We start from the raw sequence: 17,608 nt of genomic DNA on the forward strand, positions 1-17,608 counted from the left end.
TCAAACATTCGAGACCAGCCTGGACAACATGATGAAACCCTGTCTCTACTAAAAATACAAAAAAATTAGCTGGACGTGGTGGTGTGTGTCTGTAATTCCAGCTACTCAGGAGGCTGAGGCAGGAGAATTGCCTGAACCTGGAAGGCGGAGGTTGCAGGGAGCTGAGATAGCGCCATTATATGCCAGCCTGGGCAGCAGAGAGAGTCTTCGCCTCAAAATAAATGAATAAATATAAATATAAATAAAAGACTAGGCAGACAATCGTCAAAGATATTTATAGGGGAAAAATTTTCCTGGAAAGGAAAAGTAACTGCAATGCCTCATCCTCATCTATGAGTACTGTGTACTGAGTCATAGTACTATAAGCCTGGAGCCAAATCAAAATTTAGATACGGAATACAAAAATCAGCTGGGTGTGGCGGTGCGCACCTGTAGTCCCAGCTACTCAGGAGGCTGAGGCAGGAGAATCAACACTGTCTCAAGAAAAAAAAAAAATTAGGCTGGACACAGTGGCTCATGCCTGTAATCCCAGCACTTTGGGAAGCCGAGGTGGGCAGATCATGAGGTCAGGAGTTCAAGACCAACATGGTGAAACCCTGTCTCTACTAAAAGTACAAAAGTTAGCCAGGCATGATGGCGGACGCCTGTAATCCCAGCTATGCAGAAGGCTGAGGCAGGAGAGTTGCTTGAACTTGGGAGGCAGATGTTGCAGTGATCTGAGATCATGCATCGTGCCACTGCACTCCAGCCTGGATGGCAGAGCAAGACTCCATCTCAAAAAGTGAAAAAAAAAATTAGATACAGACCAGGTGTGGTGATTCACAACTATCAATTCCAGCTCTTTGGGAGACTGAGGCCTGAGGATTGCTTGAGGCCAGGAGTTTGAGACCAGCCTGGGCAACACAGCAAGATCCTGTGTCTACAAAGAATTTCTAAAAGCTTAGCTGGGTGTGGTGGCACACACCTATAGTCCCAGCTACTGAGGAGGCTGACGTGGGAGGATTGCTTAAGCCCAAGAGTTCGAGGCTGCAGTGAGCTATGAGTGTGCCACTGCACTCTGGCCTGGGCGACAGAGCAAGACCCTATCTCAAAAAAAAAAAAAAAAAAAAAAAAAAAGCCACCACCAGAAAACAACAATGAAAAAAAGAAAGGCTGATTTTAGGGTGAACATTTATCGAAGCTCTGGTCTATACTAGACACCGTATATACTGTACTTAATTCTCATGAAAACTTTTTTTTTTTTTTCTTGAGCCAGAATCTCACTCTGTTGCCCAGGCCGGAGTACACTGGCACAATCTCAGCCCACTACAACCTCTGCCTTCCGTATTCAAATGATTCTCCTGCCTCAGCTTCCTAAGTAGCTGGGATTACAGGTGCCCACCACCAGGCCCAGCAAATTTTTGTATTTTTAGTAGAGACAGGTTTCGCCATATTGACCAGGCTGGTCTTGAACGCCTGACCTCAGTTGATCCGCCCGCCTCGGCCTCCCAAAGTGCTGGGCTTATAGGCGTGAGCCACTGCACCCAGCCACGTAAACCCTTTTTACAGATGAAGATGCTGAGGCTCAGAGACGTTAGGTAACTTGCCTAGGTGCACACAGCTTCTAAGTGGCAGAGTTTGAATGCGGGTCTGCGGGTCTGTCTCCAAAGCCTTTGCTCTTGCATGGGTCGGCCCTGGGAGGCACTGGTTAACCTGTGTCCGTCTCAGTCATCCTTGGGTGTCTCCCCCTCCCCCTCTCCTGTCTCCTGTGTCCTCTGCGTCCTGGAAGGGATGGGTGGGGTAAGCCTGGGCTGGGTGCCCCTGCCGTCTCTGCCTCTGCCGCTGCATCCTCCAGACACGCGTGTCCCTGTGCGCCGACAGGTCGGCGGGACAAAGACCGGCGTGGTGCGGTACGTGGGGGAGACAGACTTTGCCAAGGGCGAGTGGTGTGGCGTGGAGCTGGACGAGCCTCTTGGGAAGAATGACGGGGCGGTGGCAGGCACCAGGTATGGAGGGTTTCTTCTGGGGAGTATGGGAAGGGGCTCCTCTCCCCAGGGTGGGCGCAGGGGACAGAGATGGGACATTGGAGGAAGCCAGTGTCCGTAATATACGTCCTTCCCTGTTCCCTCGTTCCCAACAGCCCACTAAGGTGGGTAGTGGGATTATCATCCCATTTTACAGATGAGAGTATGGAGGCCAGAGAGGTCATTGTTCAAGGTCGCATAGTCACAGGCAAACACCAAGAGAATCTGTCCCCATGCTCTCATCTTCATGTCGCTCGTGGCTAAGTGGGGTGGGAGCCCTCAAAAAGGAGAGGGCGTCTGGGCGCGGTGGCTCATGCCTGTGATCCCAGTACTTTGAGAGACTGAGGCAGGTGGATCCCTTGAGGTCAGGAATTCGAGACCAGCCTGGCCAACATGGTGAAACTCTGTCTCTACTAAAAATATAAAAAATTAGCTGGGCGTGGTGGTGCACACCTGTAATTGCAGAACTTGGGTGGCTGAGGCATGAGAATCTCTTGAACTGGGAGGCGTAGGTTGCAGTGAGACAAGATCACACCATTACACTCCAGCCTGGGTGACAAAGTGAGACTCCGTCTCAAAAACATTAGCCAGGCATGGTGGTGCTCACCTGTAGTCCCAGCTATTTGGGAGGCTGAGGCATGAGAATTGCTGGAACCCAGGAGGCAGAGGTTGCAGTGAGCCAAGACCGCCCCACTCTGTCATTCCAGCCTGGGTGACAGAGCAAGACTCTGTCTCCAAAAACAAACAAAAAGAGGCAGCAGTCCCTGCCATCTGGCGTTCGGGTCCCCTGGATGACACATGAAATAATCAGACAGTGCTCAGCCCTGTATGGCCAAAGGCAGGCCTCACAGACGGGTTCCAGGCCTCACGCCGTCTCTGATGGAGAGGAACTGACTGCGGGCGTTGCTGGGTTAGGAGGGTCTGAAGCTGTCTGTGGGCTTGTGGTGGGTGGGGGAGCATTGTGGCAAGTGGACCATGTCTGTCGCGGGTGTGGACTACGGTGAGGCCACCTGAGTGCCTGTGCAGTCCCTGGCTGGATTCTGTGGTAGAGATGAGGCTGTGACTGCTCTGAGCAGGAGTGGTCACCAAGGCACGGGGAGGAGCCAGGCGTGGGCCAGGCCTTGAAGGAAGGTAGGGTTTCCTTTTGGAAGAGGCTTGAGAGGGGTGATGATAGGCAGGGGCTGAGAGGATAGGATGGACAAAGACCTGGCGGTGGGAAAAGGGAGGATGGGGCGGCAGTTTCAAGGTGAATCAGAAGCTGGATGGGGGCCAGGCATGGTGACTCACGTCTGTAATCCCAGCACTGTGGGAGGCTGAGGCTGGAGGATCACTGGAAGCCAGGAGTTCAGGACTAGCCTGGGCAACATAGCAAAACCCTGTCTCTAGAAAAGATACAGAAAGTAGCTGGGTGTGGTGGCACACACCTGTGGTTTCAGCTACTCGGGAGGCTGAGGTGGGAGGATTTCATGAACCCAGAAGGTGGAGGCTGCAGTGAGCTATGATCGTGGCACTGCACTCCAGCCTAGGTGACAGAGCGAGACCCTGTTGGGGGCCGGGGGGAGAGAGAGAGAGAGAGAGAGAGAGAGAAGAAAAGAAATGAAACTGGATGATCCCACTTCTCGTGGTCCAGTGTAGAATCCATGACCAGAGAAGTTTTGAGAGAAGACGAGAATCCCGGGTTCCCAAGGCAGTGCTCTGCCTTCCTGCTAGCAAAATGAACGTTTCTCTTGACTCACTTTTGCTTTCAGAATTCAGGGGCTGGTTGGACAGCAGCCCCCACCCCACCCCAAGGTGTCTCAAGATTTTTCTCCTCCATACAGGGACTCTGTGGGCAGACAGCTGATGGGATTCTTTCATTCTGGGGGTGGTCTGAGGGTAGCCTGAGAGTAAGGCTGCAGCTGTGGCTGGGGTCTCTGAGCAGTCTGTGGGTTTTGGAGCCCAGCAAACTGGAGGTCTAGTCCCAGCTTAGCCACGTCACCAGCTGTGTGACTGTGGGCAAGTTACTTAACCTCTCTGAGTCTAATTTTCTCATTTGTGAATGTAGTTAACTATGGGGAATGGAGATGAGTATTCGGCACAAAGTGAGTCCCAGTAATTATTTCCTACTTCCAAGAGTATCCTCATTGGCTGTTCATAGCTGCAGAGACTCTGAGACCCTACTCACCCCTGTCCTCTTTGTGAGAGTCCTATCTATCCATCTGGAAGATTTCCACCTTGGAGTGTCTTTCCAGATGGGCCCCAAGGAGGGGTCTTTCTCTCTTTGTGCCTGGCACGGAAGAGGCAGAGGAGGGAGTGGAGGCTCCAGGCTGTGGGGCCGTGACAGCAGTGTGGGTCTCTCTTGCTTCCACAGGTATTTCCAGTGCCCACCCAAATTTGGTCTCTTTGCACCCATCCACAAGGTGATCCGTATTGGCTTCCCATCAACCAGCCCAGCTAAGGCCAAGAAGACCAAGCGTATGGCCATGGGTGTGTCCGCACTGACCCACAGTCCCAGCAGTTCCTCCATCAGCTCTGTCAGCTCTGTGGCCTCCTCCGTGGGGGGCCGGCCCAGCCGCAGTGGCCTGGTGAGGGTGGGGCTGCAGAAGGGGGTTCTCTGGTGTGCATTTTGGGAGGGGTGAGGATGTATAGAGATCCAGGTGTCCCGATCTGCCCCTGACTTACAGTTCCAGTTTCGGATTTTTGAACAAAGATGAAAGTGCGTGTCTTTTAATAGGGAAGATTGAGCCATTTATGTTTATTGTTGTTTTTATATAAGTAATTTATTTAGCCTGAGCCTTTCTCTGGAAGTTAAGGAGGGTTATACAGATGCAGGGCAGGGGGTCCAGAAAGGTTGGCATTGGACCCTGGATGAAGGGAAAAGAGGCGGCTGCTCGGTGGCTATGGGCAGATTGTCTTCTGTCCAAACCCAATCTAGGGTTTGAGGTTCTTCCTGCCTCGGGAAAAAAAGGGGCCAAAGTGAGGGAGTCAGAGGCTGTGGCTATCAGGAGCTGACTCTCCTGAGATGGGGAGTTTCCTGAATCTCAAACATTAGGATTCCACCCCCCCACCCTCGGGGTGAGACAGCAGGCCAGGGGGACAGGATGTCAGAGTACTGGGAGGGGAAGAGCGGGACCCTGGGGGTCAAGGCACTTGGGGCCCCACCTGCTGGGTTACTTTAGGTTAGGCGGGACAGAGCCAGCCTGCCCCGCAGTGCTTCAGATCCCTGAGACCCGCCTGCACCCACGCCTTCCTGCAGCTCACGGAGACCTCCTCACGCTACGCCCGAAAGATCTCGGGCACCACGGCCTTGCAGGAGGCGCTGAAGGAGAAGCAGCAGCACATTGAGCAGCTGCTGGCCGAACGGGACCTGGAGCGGGCCGAGGTGGCCAAGGCCACGAGCCACATCTGTGAGGTGGAGAAGGAGATCGCCCTGCTCAAGGCACAGCATGAGCAGGTGGGTGGCAGGTGGGGCTGGGGGGCGGACCTTCTCCAGCCAGCCTCATAGCATCTCACCCACCCCAGAGCAGAGACCGTGGGGGATGAGCGAAGAGAAGTATGAAGATAACACAGGCAGTACCCGTCCCCACTCTCCAGAGATAAGCCTCAGTGACCTGGTGAATTTCCTTCCACTCTTTTCTGCCTGTGTGTAAGGATATGTACACCTGCTTTCAGAATCTGGCTCTAAACTTGTATATTCTCCTATCTTATTATTTATTTATTTATTTTCCAATGACGGCTATAAGCAATGCCCTATTTTATTTTTTATTTATTTATTTTTAGATGGAGTCTCGCTCTGTCACCCAGGCTGGAGTGCAGTGGCGCAATTTTGGCTTACTGCAACTTCCACCTCCCGGGTTCAAGTGATTGTCCTGCCTGAGCCTCCCAAGTAGCTGGAATTACAGGTGCCTGCCCCCAAACCCAGCTAATTTTTGTGTTTTTAGGTAGATAGGGTTTCACCATGTTGGCCAGGCTGGTCTCGAACTCCTGACCTCAAGTGATCTGCCCGCCTCAGCCTCCCAAAGTGCTAGGGTTACAGGGGAGCCACCATGCTTAGTTCTGCTTTTTAATCTTTTAAAAATATTTTAACTGTAGGGATGAGGTCCTTCTATGTTGGTCAGGCTGGTCTCGAACTCCTGGCCTCTAGCAATGCTTGACCTTCCAACGTGCTGCCTGCTTCCCACCCCCACCCCCGCTCCCACTTACCACCGTACTGCAAGCATTTTCTAGGTTATGGAAAATTCTTCATTATCCTGTTATTTTATTTATTTTTTATTTTTTAATTTATTTTTATTTTTATTTTTATTTTTATTTATTTATTTATTTTTTTGAGACGGAGTTTCGCTCTCGTTACCCAGGCTGGAGTGCAATGGCGCGATCTCGGCTCACCGCAACCTCCGCCTCCTGGGTTCAGGCAATTCTCCTGCCTCAGCCTCCTGAGTAGCTGGGATTACAGGCACGCGCCACCATGCCCAGCTAATTTTTTGTGTTTTTAGTAGAGACGGGGTTTCACCGTGTTGACCAGGATGGTCTCGGTCTCTTGACCTCGTGATCCACCCGTCTCGGCCTCCCAAAGTGCTGGGATTACAGGCTTGAGCCACCGCGCCCGGCTTATTTTTTATTATTTTTTTTAATAGACAGGGCCTTGCTTTGTTGCCCCAAGCGATCCTCTCACCTCAGCCTCCTGAGTAGCTAGGACCATAGGTGCATGTTACCATGCCCAGCTAAGTTTTGTATTTTTTGTGGAGATGGGGTCTTGCTATGTTGCCCAGGCTGGTCTGAAACTCCTGACCTCAAGTGACCCTCCCACCTTGGTCTCTCAAAGCCCTGCAATTACAGGTATGAGCCACCGTGCCCCACGTCTTCCCTGTCATGATGGCTGCATTGCTGTCTATCACAGGCGATGTCCTTACTGCTGTCTGATGTGACTAGTCCCCTGCTGTTTAGATTATTTCCAATTTTTCACTTGTGTTTTTTTTTTTTTGAGATGGAGTCTCGCTCTGTCACTCAGGCTGGAGTGTAGTGATGCAGTCTCGGCTCACTGCAACCTCTGCCTCCCGGATTCAAGTGATTCTGTCTCAGTCTCCTTAGTAGCTGGGACTACAGGTGTGTGCCACGACACCCAGCTAATCTAATTTTTGTATTCTTAATAGAGACGGGGTTTCACCGTGTTGGCCAGGCTGGTCTCAAACTCCTGGCCTTGAGTGCTCTGCCCACCTCAGCCCCCCAAAAGGCTGGGATTACAGGCATGAAGCACTGTGCCGGGCCAATCTTTCAGTCTTTCTATATATTGCTGTAGTAAATATTTTTTTTTTTTTTTTACGGCCGGACGCAGTGGCTCCCACCTGTAATCCTAGCACTTTGGGAGGCCAGGGCAGACAGATCTCGAGGTTAAGAGATCGAGACCATCCTGGCTAACACAGTGAAACCCTGTCTCCACTAAAAATATAAAAAATGAGCCAGGTGTGATGTTGCATGCCTGTAGTCCAGCTACCTGGGAGGCTAAGGCAGGAGAATCACTTGAACCCGGGAGGCAGAGGTTTCAGTGAACCAAGATCACGCCACTACACTCCAGCCTGGGTGACAGAGCGAGACTCTGTCTGAAAAAAAAAAATTATTTATACATGACTGTCTGTCTACATTTCAGATTATTCTTTTGAGCAGATTCTAGGGTTGGATTTCAGGGAAGTGACTCCTTGCTCCGAGCCTTGGGTCTGCCGCTGTCTCGTGTCTGTTTTTTTTTTCTCTGATACTTGTTTCCGGTGGGAGAGCTCCCTCCTGGGCCTCTGTCCCCATCTGGGGTCTGGCTTGCCCCTCCTTGGACGCCAGGATCAATAAGGCCAATTTCATGGCTGTGCTTTGATGAGGCACAGACAAGACGACAGGTTTGCAAGATAACAGGTCTTAGGCCCTTGTGGGTTGAGGGGGCGGCAGGTGCTGAGGAATGTGGGCCTGAGGGTCCTGCCTCTGCCTCTCTTGTTCCTGCTGGGTCCCCTCCTTCATACCCAGGCCCACTGTGCATGCCCTGCAGAGGCCACCAGGGGAGTCGGGATGACTGGGGTTCCAGCTCCGGCTCCTTACCTTTCTCCCACCACACCCCCAACCTGGACCCCACACCCCAGAGCATGCTGACCATGTCCTGGCCCTTCCCTGGGGGCCCAGTATGTTGCAGAAGCCGAGGAGAAGCTGCAGCGAGCTCGGCTGCTGGTGGACAGCGTACGGAAAGAGAAGGTCGACCTGTCCAACCAGCTGGAGGAGGAGAGGAGGTACGTGCCGGCCCACCCTCGCCCTGGGAGGACGTTCTCCCTGAGCCCCCTTAAGGAGGATGAGGAAGAGGGCAGGCTTGGGAAGAGCAGACCCAGCTTCCAGTCCTGCCCCCGCCCCCATGCCTGGTTATGTCACCCCCCATCTGTAAAGTGGGATGCTGGTCCTGTCTTCTGCAGGCAGCTGGGAGAAGTCATATAACTACAGTAAAGGATCCAGCACAGTGCCGGGCACACAGGGACACCACATTTTTAAACTTTTTTGAAACAGTCTCGCTCTGTCACCCAGGCTGGAGTACAGTCTTGACCTCTGGGTTCAAGGGATCCTCCCACCTCAGCTTCCTGAGTAGCTGGGACCACAGGTGTGCCCCACCACACCTGGCTAACTTTTGTATTTTTTGTAGAGATGGGGTTTTGGCACGTTGGCCAGCCTGGTCTCGAACTCCTGACCTCAAGCTATCCACCCGCCTCAGCCTCCCAAAGTGCAGGCATGAAGCGTTGCGCCCGGCCTTGGAACACCAGTTGTTCATTGCACAGAGGTCACTGCTCCTGCTCTCTCCAGCAGAATATTGAGAAGATAATAGCTGGGGTGGTGGAAGGGAGGGAGGTCGGTTCTCACAGCTGGTGTCCCTGGAGAGTCATGCGCTAGGAAGAAGGCGTAAGGCCCCTACCCCTCCGCTGTGAGCCAGTTCACACCCACAGTGCGCCCCGCCCCCACCCTGGGCCAAAACCCATGAGTGGCACTCATGTCACCATGTCCTGGGACTCCATTTCCCTCTCCTCCCCTCCCTTTGATGGAGTCTCACTCTTGTTGCCCAGGCTGGAGTACGATGGTGCGATCTCGGCTCACTGCAATCTCCACTTCTTGGGTTTGAGCGATTCTCCTGCCTCAGCCTCCCAAAGTAGCTGGGATTACAGACGCATGCCACCGTGCCAGCTCATTTGGTTTTGTTTTGTGATGGAGTTTCACTCTTGTCGCCCAGGCTGGAGTGCAATGGCGTGATCTCGGCTCACCAAAACCTCCGCCTCCTGGGTTCAAGCGATTCTCCTGCCTCAGCCCCCGCTGAGTAGCTGGGATTACAGGCACGTGCCTGCACACCCAGCTAATTTTGTATTTTTAGTAGAGACGGGGTTTCTCCATGTTGGTCAGGCTGGTCTTGAACCCCCGACCTCAGATGATCTGCCCGCCTTGGCCTCCCAAAGTGCTGGGATCACAGGCATGAGCCACCGTGCCCGGCCTCCTTTCTTTATTTTTTCTTTTTGAGACAGGGTCTCACTGTCCCCCGGGCTGGAGTGCAGGAGCCCGGCCATAGCTCACTGCGGCCTTGACCTTCCGGCTTCACGCAGTCCTCTCACCTCAGCCTCCCAGGTAGCTGGGACTACAGGCACATGCCGTCAAGCCCAGCTAATTTTTTATATCCATTCCCATTTTACATACCAGGAAACTGAGGCTAAGAGAAATAGCAGCCAAGGAGCTCCTGAAATGCCCTGTGTCCAGGTGTCAGCCCTGTGCCGCGTGCTTGCTGGCGTCATCATTTTCAGTGTCACAGCTGGCCCGGCGCGGTGGCTCACGCCTGTCATCCCAGCACTTTGGGAGGCCGAGGCAGGTGGATCACCTGAGGTTAGGAGTTTGAGACCGGCCTGGCCAACATGGAAAAACTCCGTCTCTACTGAAAATACAAAACTTGGCCAGGCATGGTGGCTCACACCTACAATCCCAGCTACTTGGGAGGCTGAAGTGGGAGAATTGCTTGAACCTGGGAGGTGGAGGTTGCATTGAGCCGAGACCACACCATTGCACTCCAGCCTGGGTAACAGAGTGAGACTGTCTCAAAAACCAAAAAGGCAGGTGGATCACCTGAGATGAGGAGTTTGAGACGGGCCTGGCCAGTATAGTGAAACCCGTTGGTCTCTTATCAAAAATACAAAAATTAGCTGGGCCTGGTGGTGGGTACTTCTAATCCCAGCAGCTCTGGGGGCTAAGGCAGGAGAATCACTTGAACCCGGGAGGCGAAGGTTGCAGTGAACCAAGATTGTGCCATTGCCCTCCAACCTGGGTGACAGAGTGAGGCTCCACCTCAAAAGAAAAGACACAAGCAGGACCCATCTCCCTGGCAGTCTTCCAACCAAAGATGCCAGGCGGGGACTCGGGCCAGCTCAGCCCTGGGCCACCTGGCAGGACACGAAGCTGACAGCGGACAGAGTTTGCTTTGGCCTGGGATCCTCTTTACCTCCTAGACGATGCCCAGATGCCTACATCTTCCTCCCGAGTCTGCAGGCAGCAGCCAGCCCCCATCCCCAGCACCCCCAATTGGGTCTGTTCTGTGGGCTTTCAGCTGGCACCTGTGTTCCATAAGCCGTCGTTCTGGTCGGATTCAGGGAGATGAGGGTGTATTTATATCTGCCTGAGACAGCCGTAGGGGCCCACACATCTGGTTCCCATGGCAACGTGCCTGATGCCAACAAACAAACACAGATCTTTTTCTTTTTCTTTTTTTTTTTCTTGAGACGGAGTTTCACTCTTGTTACCCAGGCTGGAGTGCAATGGCGCGATCTCGGCTCACCGCAACCTCCGCCTCCTGGGTTCAGGCAATTCTCCTGCCTCAGCCTCCTGAGTAGCTGGGATGACAGGCACGCGCCACCATGCCCAGCTAGTTTTTTGTATTTTTAGTAGAGACGGGGTTTCACCATGTTGACCAGGATGGTCTCGATCTCTTGACCTCGTGATCCACCCACCTCGGCCTCCCAAAGTGCTGGGATTACAGGCTTGAGCCACTGTGCCCGGCCCCTCTTTTTTTTTTTAAGACAGAGTCTCACTCTGTCACCCAGGCTGGAGTGCAGTGGCACGATCTTGGCTCACTGCAACTCTGCCTCCTGGGTTCAAGCAATTCTTCCGCCTCAGCCTCCCGAGTAGCTGGGATTACAGGCTCTCGCCACCATGCCCTGCCAATTTTTATATTTTTAGTAGAGACGGGGTTGCGCCATGTTGCTCAGGTTGCCTATCTCCTGGACTCAAGTGATCTGCCCGCCTCAGCCTCCTAAAGTGCTGGGATTACAGGCATGAGACACTGTGCTCAGCCACAAACGCGGATCTTGAAGGCATTGTGGAGCTGTGATCAGAAGGGGCTCAGGTGCAAGTCTCTGCCTTGCCCTGTGCTTGCTGTGTGGCCTTGGGCAGGTCACTTGCCCTCTCTGGGCCTCATTCCTCATTGCTAGGCTGAGAGCTGTTGGGAGGACTCAGGGAGAGCAGCTTTGAGAGCTTATGTGTGCCCATACAGAGGGGTGGGCCTGGGCATCTCCCCCGTGCCCTCCTGACAGGTGTGTGGCTGAGTGTGTCTCCCTGAGGCCAGCCCTGAAGGCCTGGACCTTCCACATCCAGAGGCAGCCCTGGGAGTGGGAATTGGGACCCTGACCCCCAGTTTTGAGGCCCGTGATGAGAACAGGGTCGACAGTGAAGGAAGCCCACCTTCCTCCCCTCCCTTCCTTCCTCCCCAGGGCTTAGTCCTTGTGGCATTGTCTGTTCCTTTCCGTGATGAAAACAGCACAGTCGGCTGGGCACAGAGGCTCCCGCCTGTAATCCCAGCACTTTGGGAGGCCAAGGTGGGTGGATCACTTGAGGCCAGGAGTTCAAGACCAGCCTGGCCAACATGGTGAAACCCCGTCTCTACTAAAAATACAAAAATTAGGGCCAGGTGCAGTGGCTCACACCGGTAATCCCAGCACTTTGGGAGGCCGAGGCGGGTGGATCATGAGGTCAGCAGTTTGAGACCATCCTGGCCAATATAGTGAAACCCGTCTCTGCTAAAAATACAAAAATTAGCCAGGCATGGTGGTGGGCACCTGTAATCCCAGCTACTCTGGATGCTGAGGCGGGAGACTTGCTTGAACCTGGGAGGTGGGGGTTGCAGTGAGCCAAGACCATGCCATTGCATTCCAGCCTGGGTGACAGAGCGAGACTCTATTAAAAAAAAAAAAAAAAAATTAGCTGGACATGGTGGTGTATGCCTGTAACCCCAGCTACTCCAGAGGCTGAGGCAGGAGGATCGCTTGAACCCGGGAGGTGGAGGCGGAGGCTGCAGTGAGCTAAGATCATGCTACTTCACTCCAGCCTGGGCAACAGAGCCAGACTCTGTCTCAAAAGAAAGAAAAGAAGAGAAAAAAGAAAGAAACAGAGAGAGAAGGAAGGAAGGAGGGAGGGAGGGAGGGAGGGAGGCAGGGACGGGGGGAAGGAAACAGTATTGTCACTCACATCCCTAGGCCACCCTGTCCTTTATTTTATTTCCCACCACCCTGGGGAGGAAGAGTTATTGGTGGTTCTTCCTTGAGTGCAGGTCAGCAGGTTGGGAGGTCTAGAGCTTTCCAGGACGCTGTGCCTGGCTCAGCCATAGGACTCTGGGCAGGTCCCTGTCCTGCTGGGACGGTTCCCTCTGCATCATTTGACGGTGGACTCTGGGCCATTCTGTTGGCCTCGCCCCTCTGCTGTTGCTCACTTGGAGAAGCCCATCGCTCTGGGCAAAGCCAGGTCAGCCGGCTCTTTCCCTCTCCTGCAGGAAGGTGGAGGATCTGCAGTTTCGCGTGGAGGAGGAGTCCATCACCAAGGGAGACCTGGAGGTAACAGTCAGAGGCCCCTCCCCTGGGCGCGCTCAAGCCCCGGGGCCGGCCCTTGCTAGTGCAGATGGTCGTGAGGTCTAGCAGCAACTCTGATCCCCCTGGGGAAGGGACTGGGGGGAAGAATAGGGAAAGATCAAAGGTGGAGTGGCAGAGGTGTGAGTGGCTCAGCCCCAGGAGCCTCCAGGGGGGCTGTGTGGGGTTGGCAGGATGAACCCAGGGCAGGGCCCATGGGAGGCTGGGCCCCAGGATGTAGTGACTGAGGTCCCCTGTCCCTTCTTGGGCAGTAACCCTAAAGGTGCGTCTTCGTTCATCTTGGGTTCCAGGTAAAATTTTGGCTGAAAGTAGCTTGCTGAGTCACAGAATTTACAGGTAGGAAAACAGGCTCAGAGACCGGGGGAGCCAGGTGTGATGGCTCACGCCTGTAATCCCAGCACTTCAGGAGGTCAAGGCAGGAGGATCACTTGAGTCCAGGAGTTCAAGACCAGCCTGGGCAATATAGCAAGACCCTGCCTCTACAAAAAGTTTTAAAGTTAGCCGAGCGTGGTCGTGTGCACCTGTGGTCCCAGCTACCCCAGGAGGCTGAGGCTGGAGGATTGCTTGAGTCTGGGAGATGGAGGCCACAGTGAGCTACGATTGTGTCTGTTTTTGTTTTGTTTTGTTTTGAGACCGTCTCAAAAAAAAAAAAAAAAAAGAATGTTGAGGCACAACCTGGTGCCAGAGCCTCAGCCCAGCTCAGCAAGTTCTGATTAAGTTTCCCTCTTAGCCAAGGGGAAGGCCACGTGGTTGCTCCTGGCTGACTTTTCCATTGGCAGCTGCCCTCCTGCAGGGTTGGGTGCTTATGGGAAAAGCACCTGTGGTTGACAGGAACAGAGACCCCCCTGTGCCAGCTCCAGTCACCAAGGGGGCTTCCTGAAGGGCTGTAGGAAAGTTCACAGCCCCCGAGGGCAGGCAGTTCAGAGGACTGGAGCCAGAAACAGCATCAGGAGCTAAGCGCATCCATATCCCCTTTGCTCAGGGCCCCCCTCCGATGTGTGCCATGTGTGCCGGGGGTCACACGATGTTTCCCACGGTGTCTCCCAGGCTCACTGCTTCTCCCAGCCCCGCCCACTACCTACCAGCTGTCATAAAGGGAGGCTCTGATTGGTCCCAGGGGTAGCCAATGGGCCGGCTGGCTCTGAGTAGGCGTCCACCCGGGATCCAATCGGCCCTGGCTGAGAGAGGCAGGGGGTGGGACAGACATTGACAGACAGCTAAGTCAGTCCAAAGGGCTGCAAAATCCCCACACGACGTTTTATTGTAACAAACTGAATTGTGATCATACTTATGGCAACCGGAAGGCAAAGTGACCAAAGTCCCACTCATCCCTTTATCACCACCCTTTTTTTTTTTTGGAGACAGAATCTCACTCTGTTGCCCAGACTGGAGTACAGTGGCATGATCTGGGTTCTACGTCCTGGGCTCAAGTGATGTTCTTGCCTCAGCCTCCCAAGTAGCTGGGACTGCAGGTGTGTGCCACTATATACAGCTAATTTCTTTTGGGTGGGGGGAGGCGGGGTCTTGCTATATTGCCTAGGTGGGTGTGAAACTCACTGAAACTCTTGATTCAAGCAATCCTCGGCCTCCCAAAGGCTGGAATTACATACATGAGCCATCACAACTGCTCCCCTCCATCTTAAAAGTCAAAAAGAAAAACTAGAGCCCCTCCTTGACCTCCTGGTCCCCTCCAGGTTTATCACCCCACCTCTCTGCCTGTCTTCATTGCAGAACTCCTCGGGAGTTTCTCAGGCTCATGATCTTCCCTCCTGTCCACACTCTTCTAGCTACACAACGAGATGCCCCATTCCAACTCCCCAGCCTCTTCTGCTGGCATCTCCTCCTTCCTGATCTCTGAACGTTGGCCCATCCAAGGGCTCATTCCCAGACTGTTCACCCTGAGAGCTTCCAGTCTGTGGCCTCCATGCCTTGGATAAGCTCCCCTGAGTTCCACAGTCCTCCCCAGGCTCCCTCTGCCATGCCCACTTGACATCTCCAACCAATTGAGGAAGAAGTAAGCATCTGCATCAATTTCCTGGGGCTGCAGTAACTCACGGTCAGAAATTTGTGGCTTAAAACAACACAGACATAGGCCCTTGCAGTTCTGGAGGCCAGGAGTCTAAAGTCAAGGCCAGGCGCGGTGGCTCGCACCTGTAATCCCTGCATTTTGGGAGGCAGAGGCGGGCGGATCACTTGGGGTCAGGAGTTTGAGACCAGCCCGGCCAACATGGCGAAACCCCATCTCTACCAAAAATACAAAATTAGCTAGGCATGGTGACAGGTGCCTGTAATCCCAGCTACTCTGGAGGCTGAGGCAGGAGAATCACTTCCTCAGGAGGTGGAGGTTGCAGTGAGCCGAGATCGTGCCACTGCGCTCCAGCCTGGGTGGCAGAGTGAGACTCCATTTCAAAAAAAAAAAAAAAAAAAGAAGTCTGAAATCCAGGAGTTGGAGGATCTGTTCCAGCCTCTGGCCCAGCCTCCAGTAGGATTGCCTGCAGTTCTTGGTGCTTCCTGGCCTGTATAACTGCATCAGGCCAGTCTCTGCCTGCGTCCCTTTGCCACCTTCCCCCGTGTGGCATTTCACCATCTTATGCAGGCGCCAGTCACTGAATTTAGGGCCCACTCTAATCCAATCCTAATCCAGTAGACCTCATTGTGACTAATTACATGTCCAGACCCTATTTCAAATGTCACATTTGTTCTTTATTTTGTTTAATTTTTATAGAGATGGGGTCTCACTATATTGCCCAGGCTGGTCTCAAACTTCTAAGCTCAAGTGATCTCCCGCCTCGGCCTCCCAAAGTTCTGGGATTATAGGTGTCAGCCACCATGCCTGGCTAAGGTCAAATTCTGAGGTTCTGAGTGGGCATGAAATTTAAGAGGACACTATTCAACCCGGGACCCCATCCCAGATGGAATGTGTCCCAACCACGTCTCTCGGTTCCATGTCCTCTATCCATGCCTTCCCTATCACCACCCACCTTACAGTTCCTGTCTCAGGAATTGGTCCCCAAATCCACAAGCTTTCAGGGGATGGTGGCTCATGCCTGTAATCCCAGTGCTTTGGGAGCCTGAGACAGGAGGATTGCTTGAGCCCAGGAATTTGAGAATCAGCCTGGCAACGGAGCAAGACCCTGTGTCTACAAAAATATTAAAAAATAAGGCATTCCGAAAAAAAAAAATAAGGCATTGGTGGTGGCACACGCTTATAACCCAAGCACTTTGGGAGGCTAAGGCGGGAGGATGGCTTGAGCTCAGGAGTTCAAGACTAGCCTGGGCAATATAGGGAGACCTTGTCTCTACCCAAAATGGAAAAGTTACCCATGTATAGCAATGCATGCCTATGGTGCCAGCTACGTGGGAGGCTGAGATGGGAGGATTGCTTGAGGCTGGGCAGTTGAGGCTGAAGTGAGCTATGAATACGCTACTGCACTCCAGCCTGGGCAACAGAACAAGAGCAAGACCTTGTCTCAAAGAAAAAGCCAGATGCAGTGGCTCACGCCTGTCATCCCAGTACTTTGGGAGGCTGAGGTGGGTGGATCACCTGAGGTCGGGAGTTTGAGACCAGCCTGGCCAACGTGGTGAAACCCTGTCTCTACTAAAGATACAAAAATGTAGCTGGACGTGGTGGCAGGCGCCTATAATCCCAGCTACTTGGGAGGCTGAGGCAGGAGAATCGCTTGAGCCTGGGAGGCGGAGGTTGCAGTGAGCTGAGATGACGCCAGTATACTCCAGCCTGGGTGACAGGGCGAGACTCCGTCTCAAAAAAAAATCCTCTTGACCTTGCCTTCAAAATAACACACATCCCCACAGCCGTGGACAGCTCTGTTGCATCTTCTGTTCCTCCAAAGCCCATTCTCCACACTGAATCTAGTCTTTTTAAAAATATCTTTTTCATTTTTAATGTTGGAAATTTTTAAGCCTATACAAAAATAGAGAAGACAGTATAATGAACTTCCATTTATCCATCACTCAGCTTCAACAGTCAGTACACTGCTAGTCCTATTTCAGCCATGCCCTGACCCAGGACCTCCTCCCACCCAGACGTCAAATGGCCCAATCTTTTAAAAATGTAAGTCAGGCCAGGTGCGGTGGCTCATGCCTGCAATCCCAGCACTTGGGAGGTAGAGGTAGGAGGGTCACTCGAGGCCAGGAGTTAGAGACCAGACTGGGCAGCAAAGTGAGACCCCATTTCTACAAAAATTATTCTGGCTGGACGCAGTGGCTCACACCTGTAATCCCAGCATTTTGGGAGGCCAAGGCGGGTGGATCACTTGAGGTCAGGAGATTCAGACCAGCCTGGCCAACATGGTCAAACCCCATCTCTACTAAAAATACAAAAAATTAGCCAGGAGTGGTGGCAGGCACTCCTACCAGCTACTCAGTAGGCTGAGGCAGGAGAATCGCTTGAACCTGGAAGATGGAGGTTGCAGTGAACCAAGATCGCACCACTGCACTCCAGCCTGGGCAGCAGAGTGAGATTCTGTCTCAAAAAAAAAAAAAAAGAAGAAGAAACAAAGAAACAAAATAAATAAAATAAAAAAATTCACGAGGCATGGTAACACATGCTTGTAGTTGTAGCTACTTGGGAGGCTGAGGTAGGAGGATCCTTTCAGCCCAGGAGGTTGAGGCTACAGTGAGCTATGAGGGCACCATTGCACTCCAGCCTGGGTGACAGAGCAAGCCCCTATCTCTAAAAATAAATAAATATATATATATATT

The 17,608-nt window shown here is 53.0% G+C and overlaps 1 protein-coding gene across 3 annotated transcripts in view; it reads left to right on the top strand.

The window, feature by feature from the left end:
- Window positions 1-17,608, top strand: part of CLIP2 (CAP-Gly domain containing linker protein 2) — an 89,444-nt gene that overhangs the window by 46,984 nt on the left and 24,852 nt on the right. For all 3 annotated transcript variants that reach the window (XM_074390501.1, XM_039460640.2, XM_039460641.2), the window contains 5 exons: window positions 1,861-1,985; window positions 4,354-4,567; window positions 5,239-5,436; window positions 8,142-8,245; window positions 12,793-12,853. In XM_074390501.1, the coding sequence (XP_074246602.1) occupies window positions 1,861-1,985; window positions 4,354-4,567; window positions 5,239-5,436; window positions 8,142-8,245; window positions 12,793-12,853 (702 nt within the window). The remainder of the gene's footprint in view (window positions 1-1,860; window positions 1,986-4,353; window positions 4,568-5,238; window positions 5,437-8,141; window positions 8,246-12,792; window positions 12,854-17,608) is intronic.

This window comes from Saimiri boliviensis, chromosome 20, assembly GCF_048565385.1.
Source record: "Saimiri boliviensis isolate mSaiBol1 chromosome 20, mSaiBol1.pri, whole genome shotgun sequence".
Classification (NCBI taxonomy): Eukaryota; Metazoa; Chordata; class Mammalia; order Primates; family Cebidae; genus Saimiri; species Saimiri boliviensis.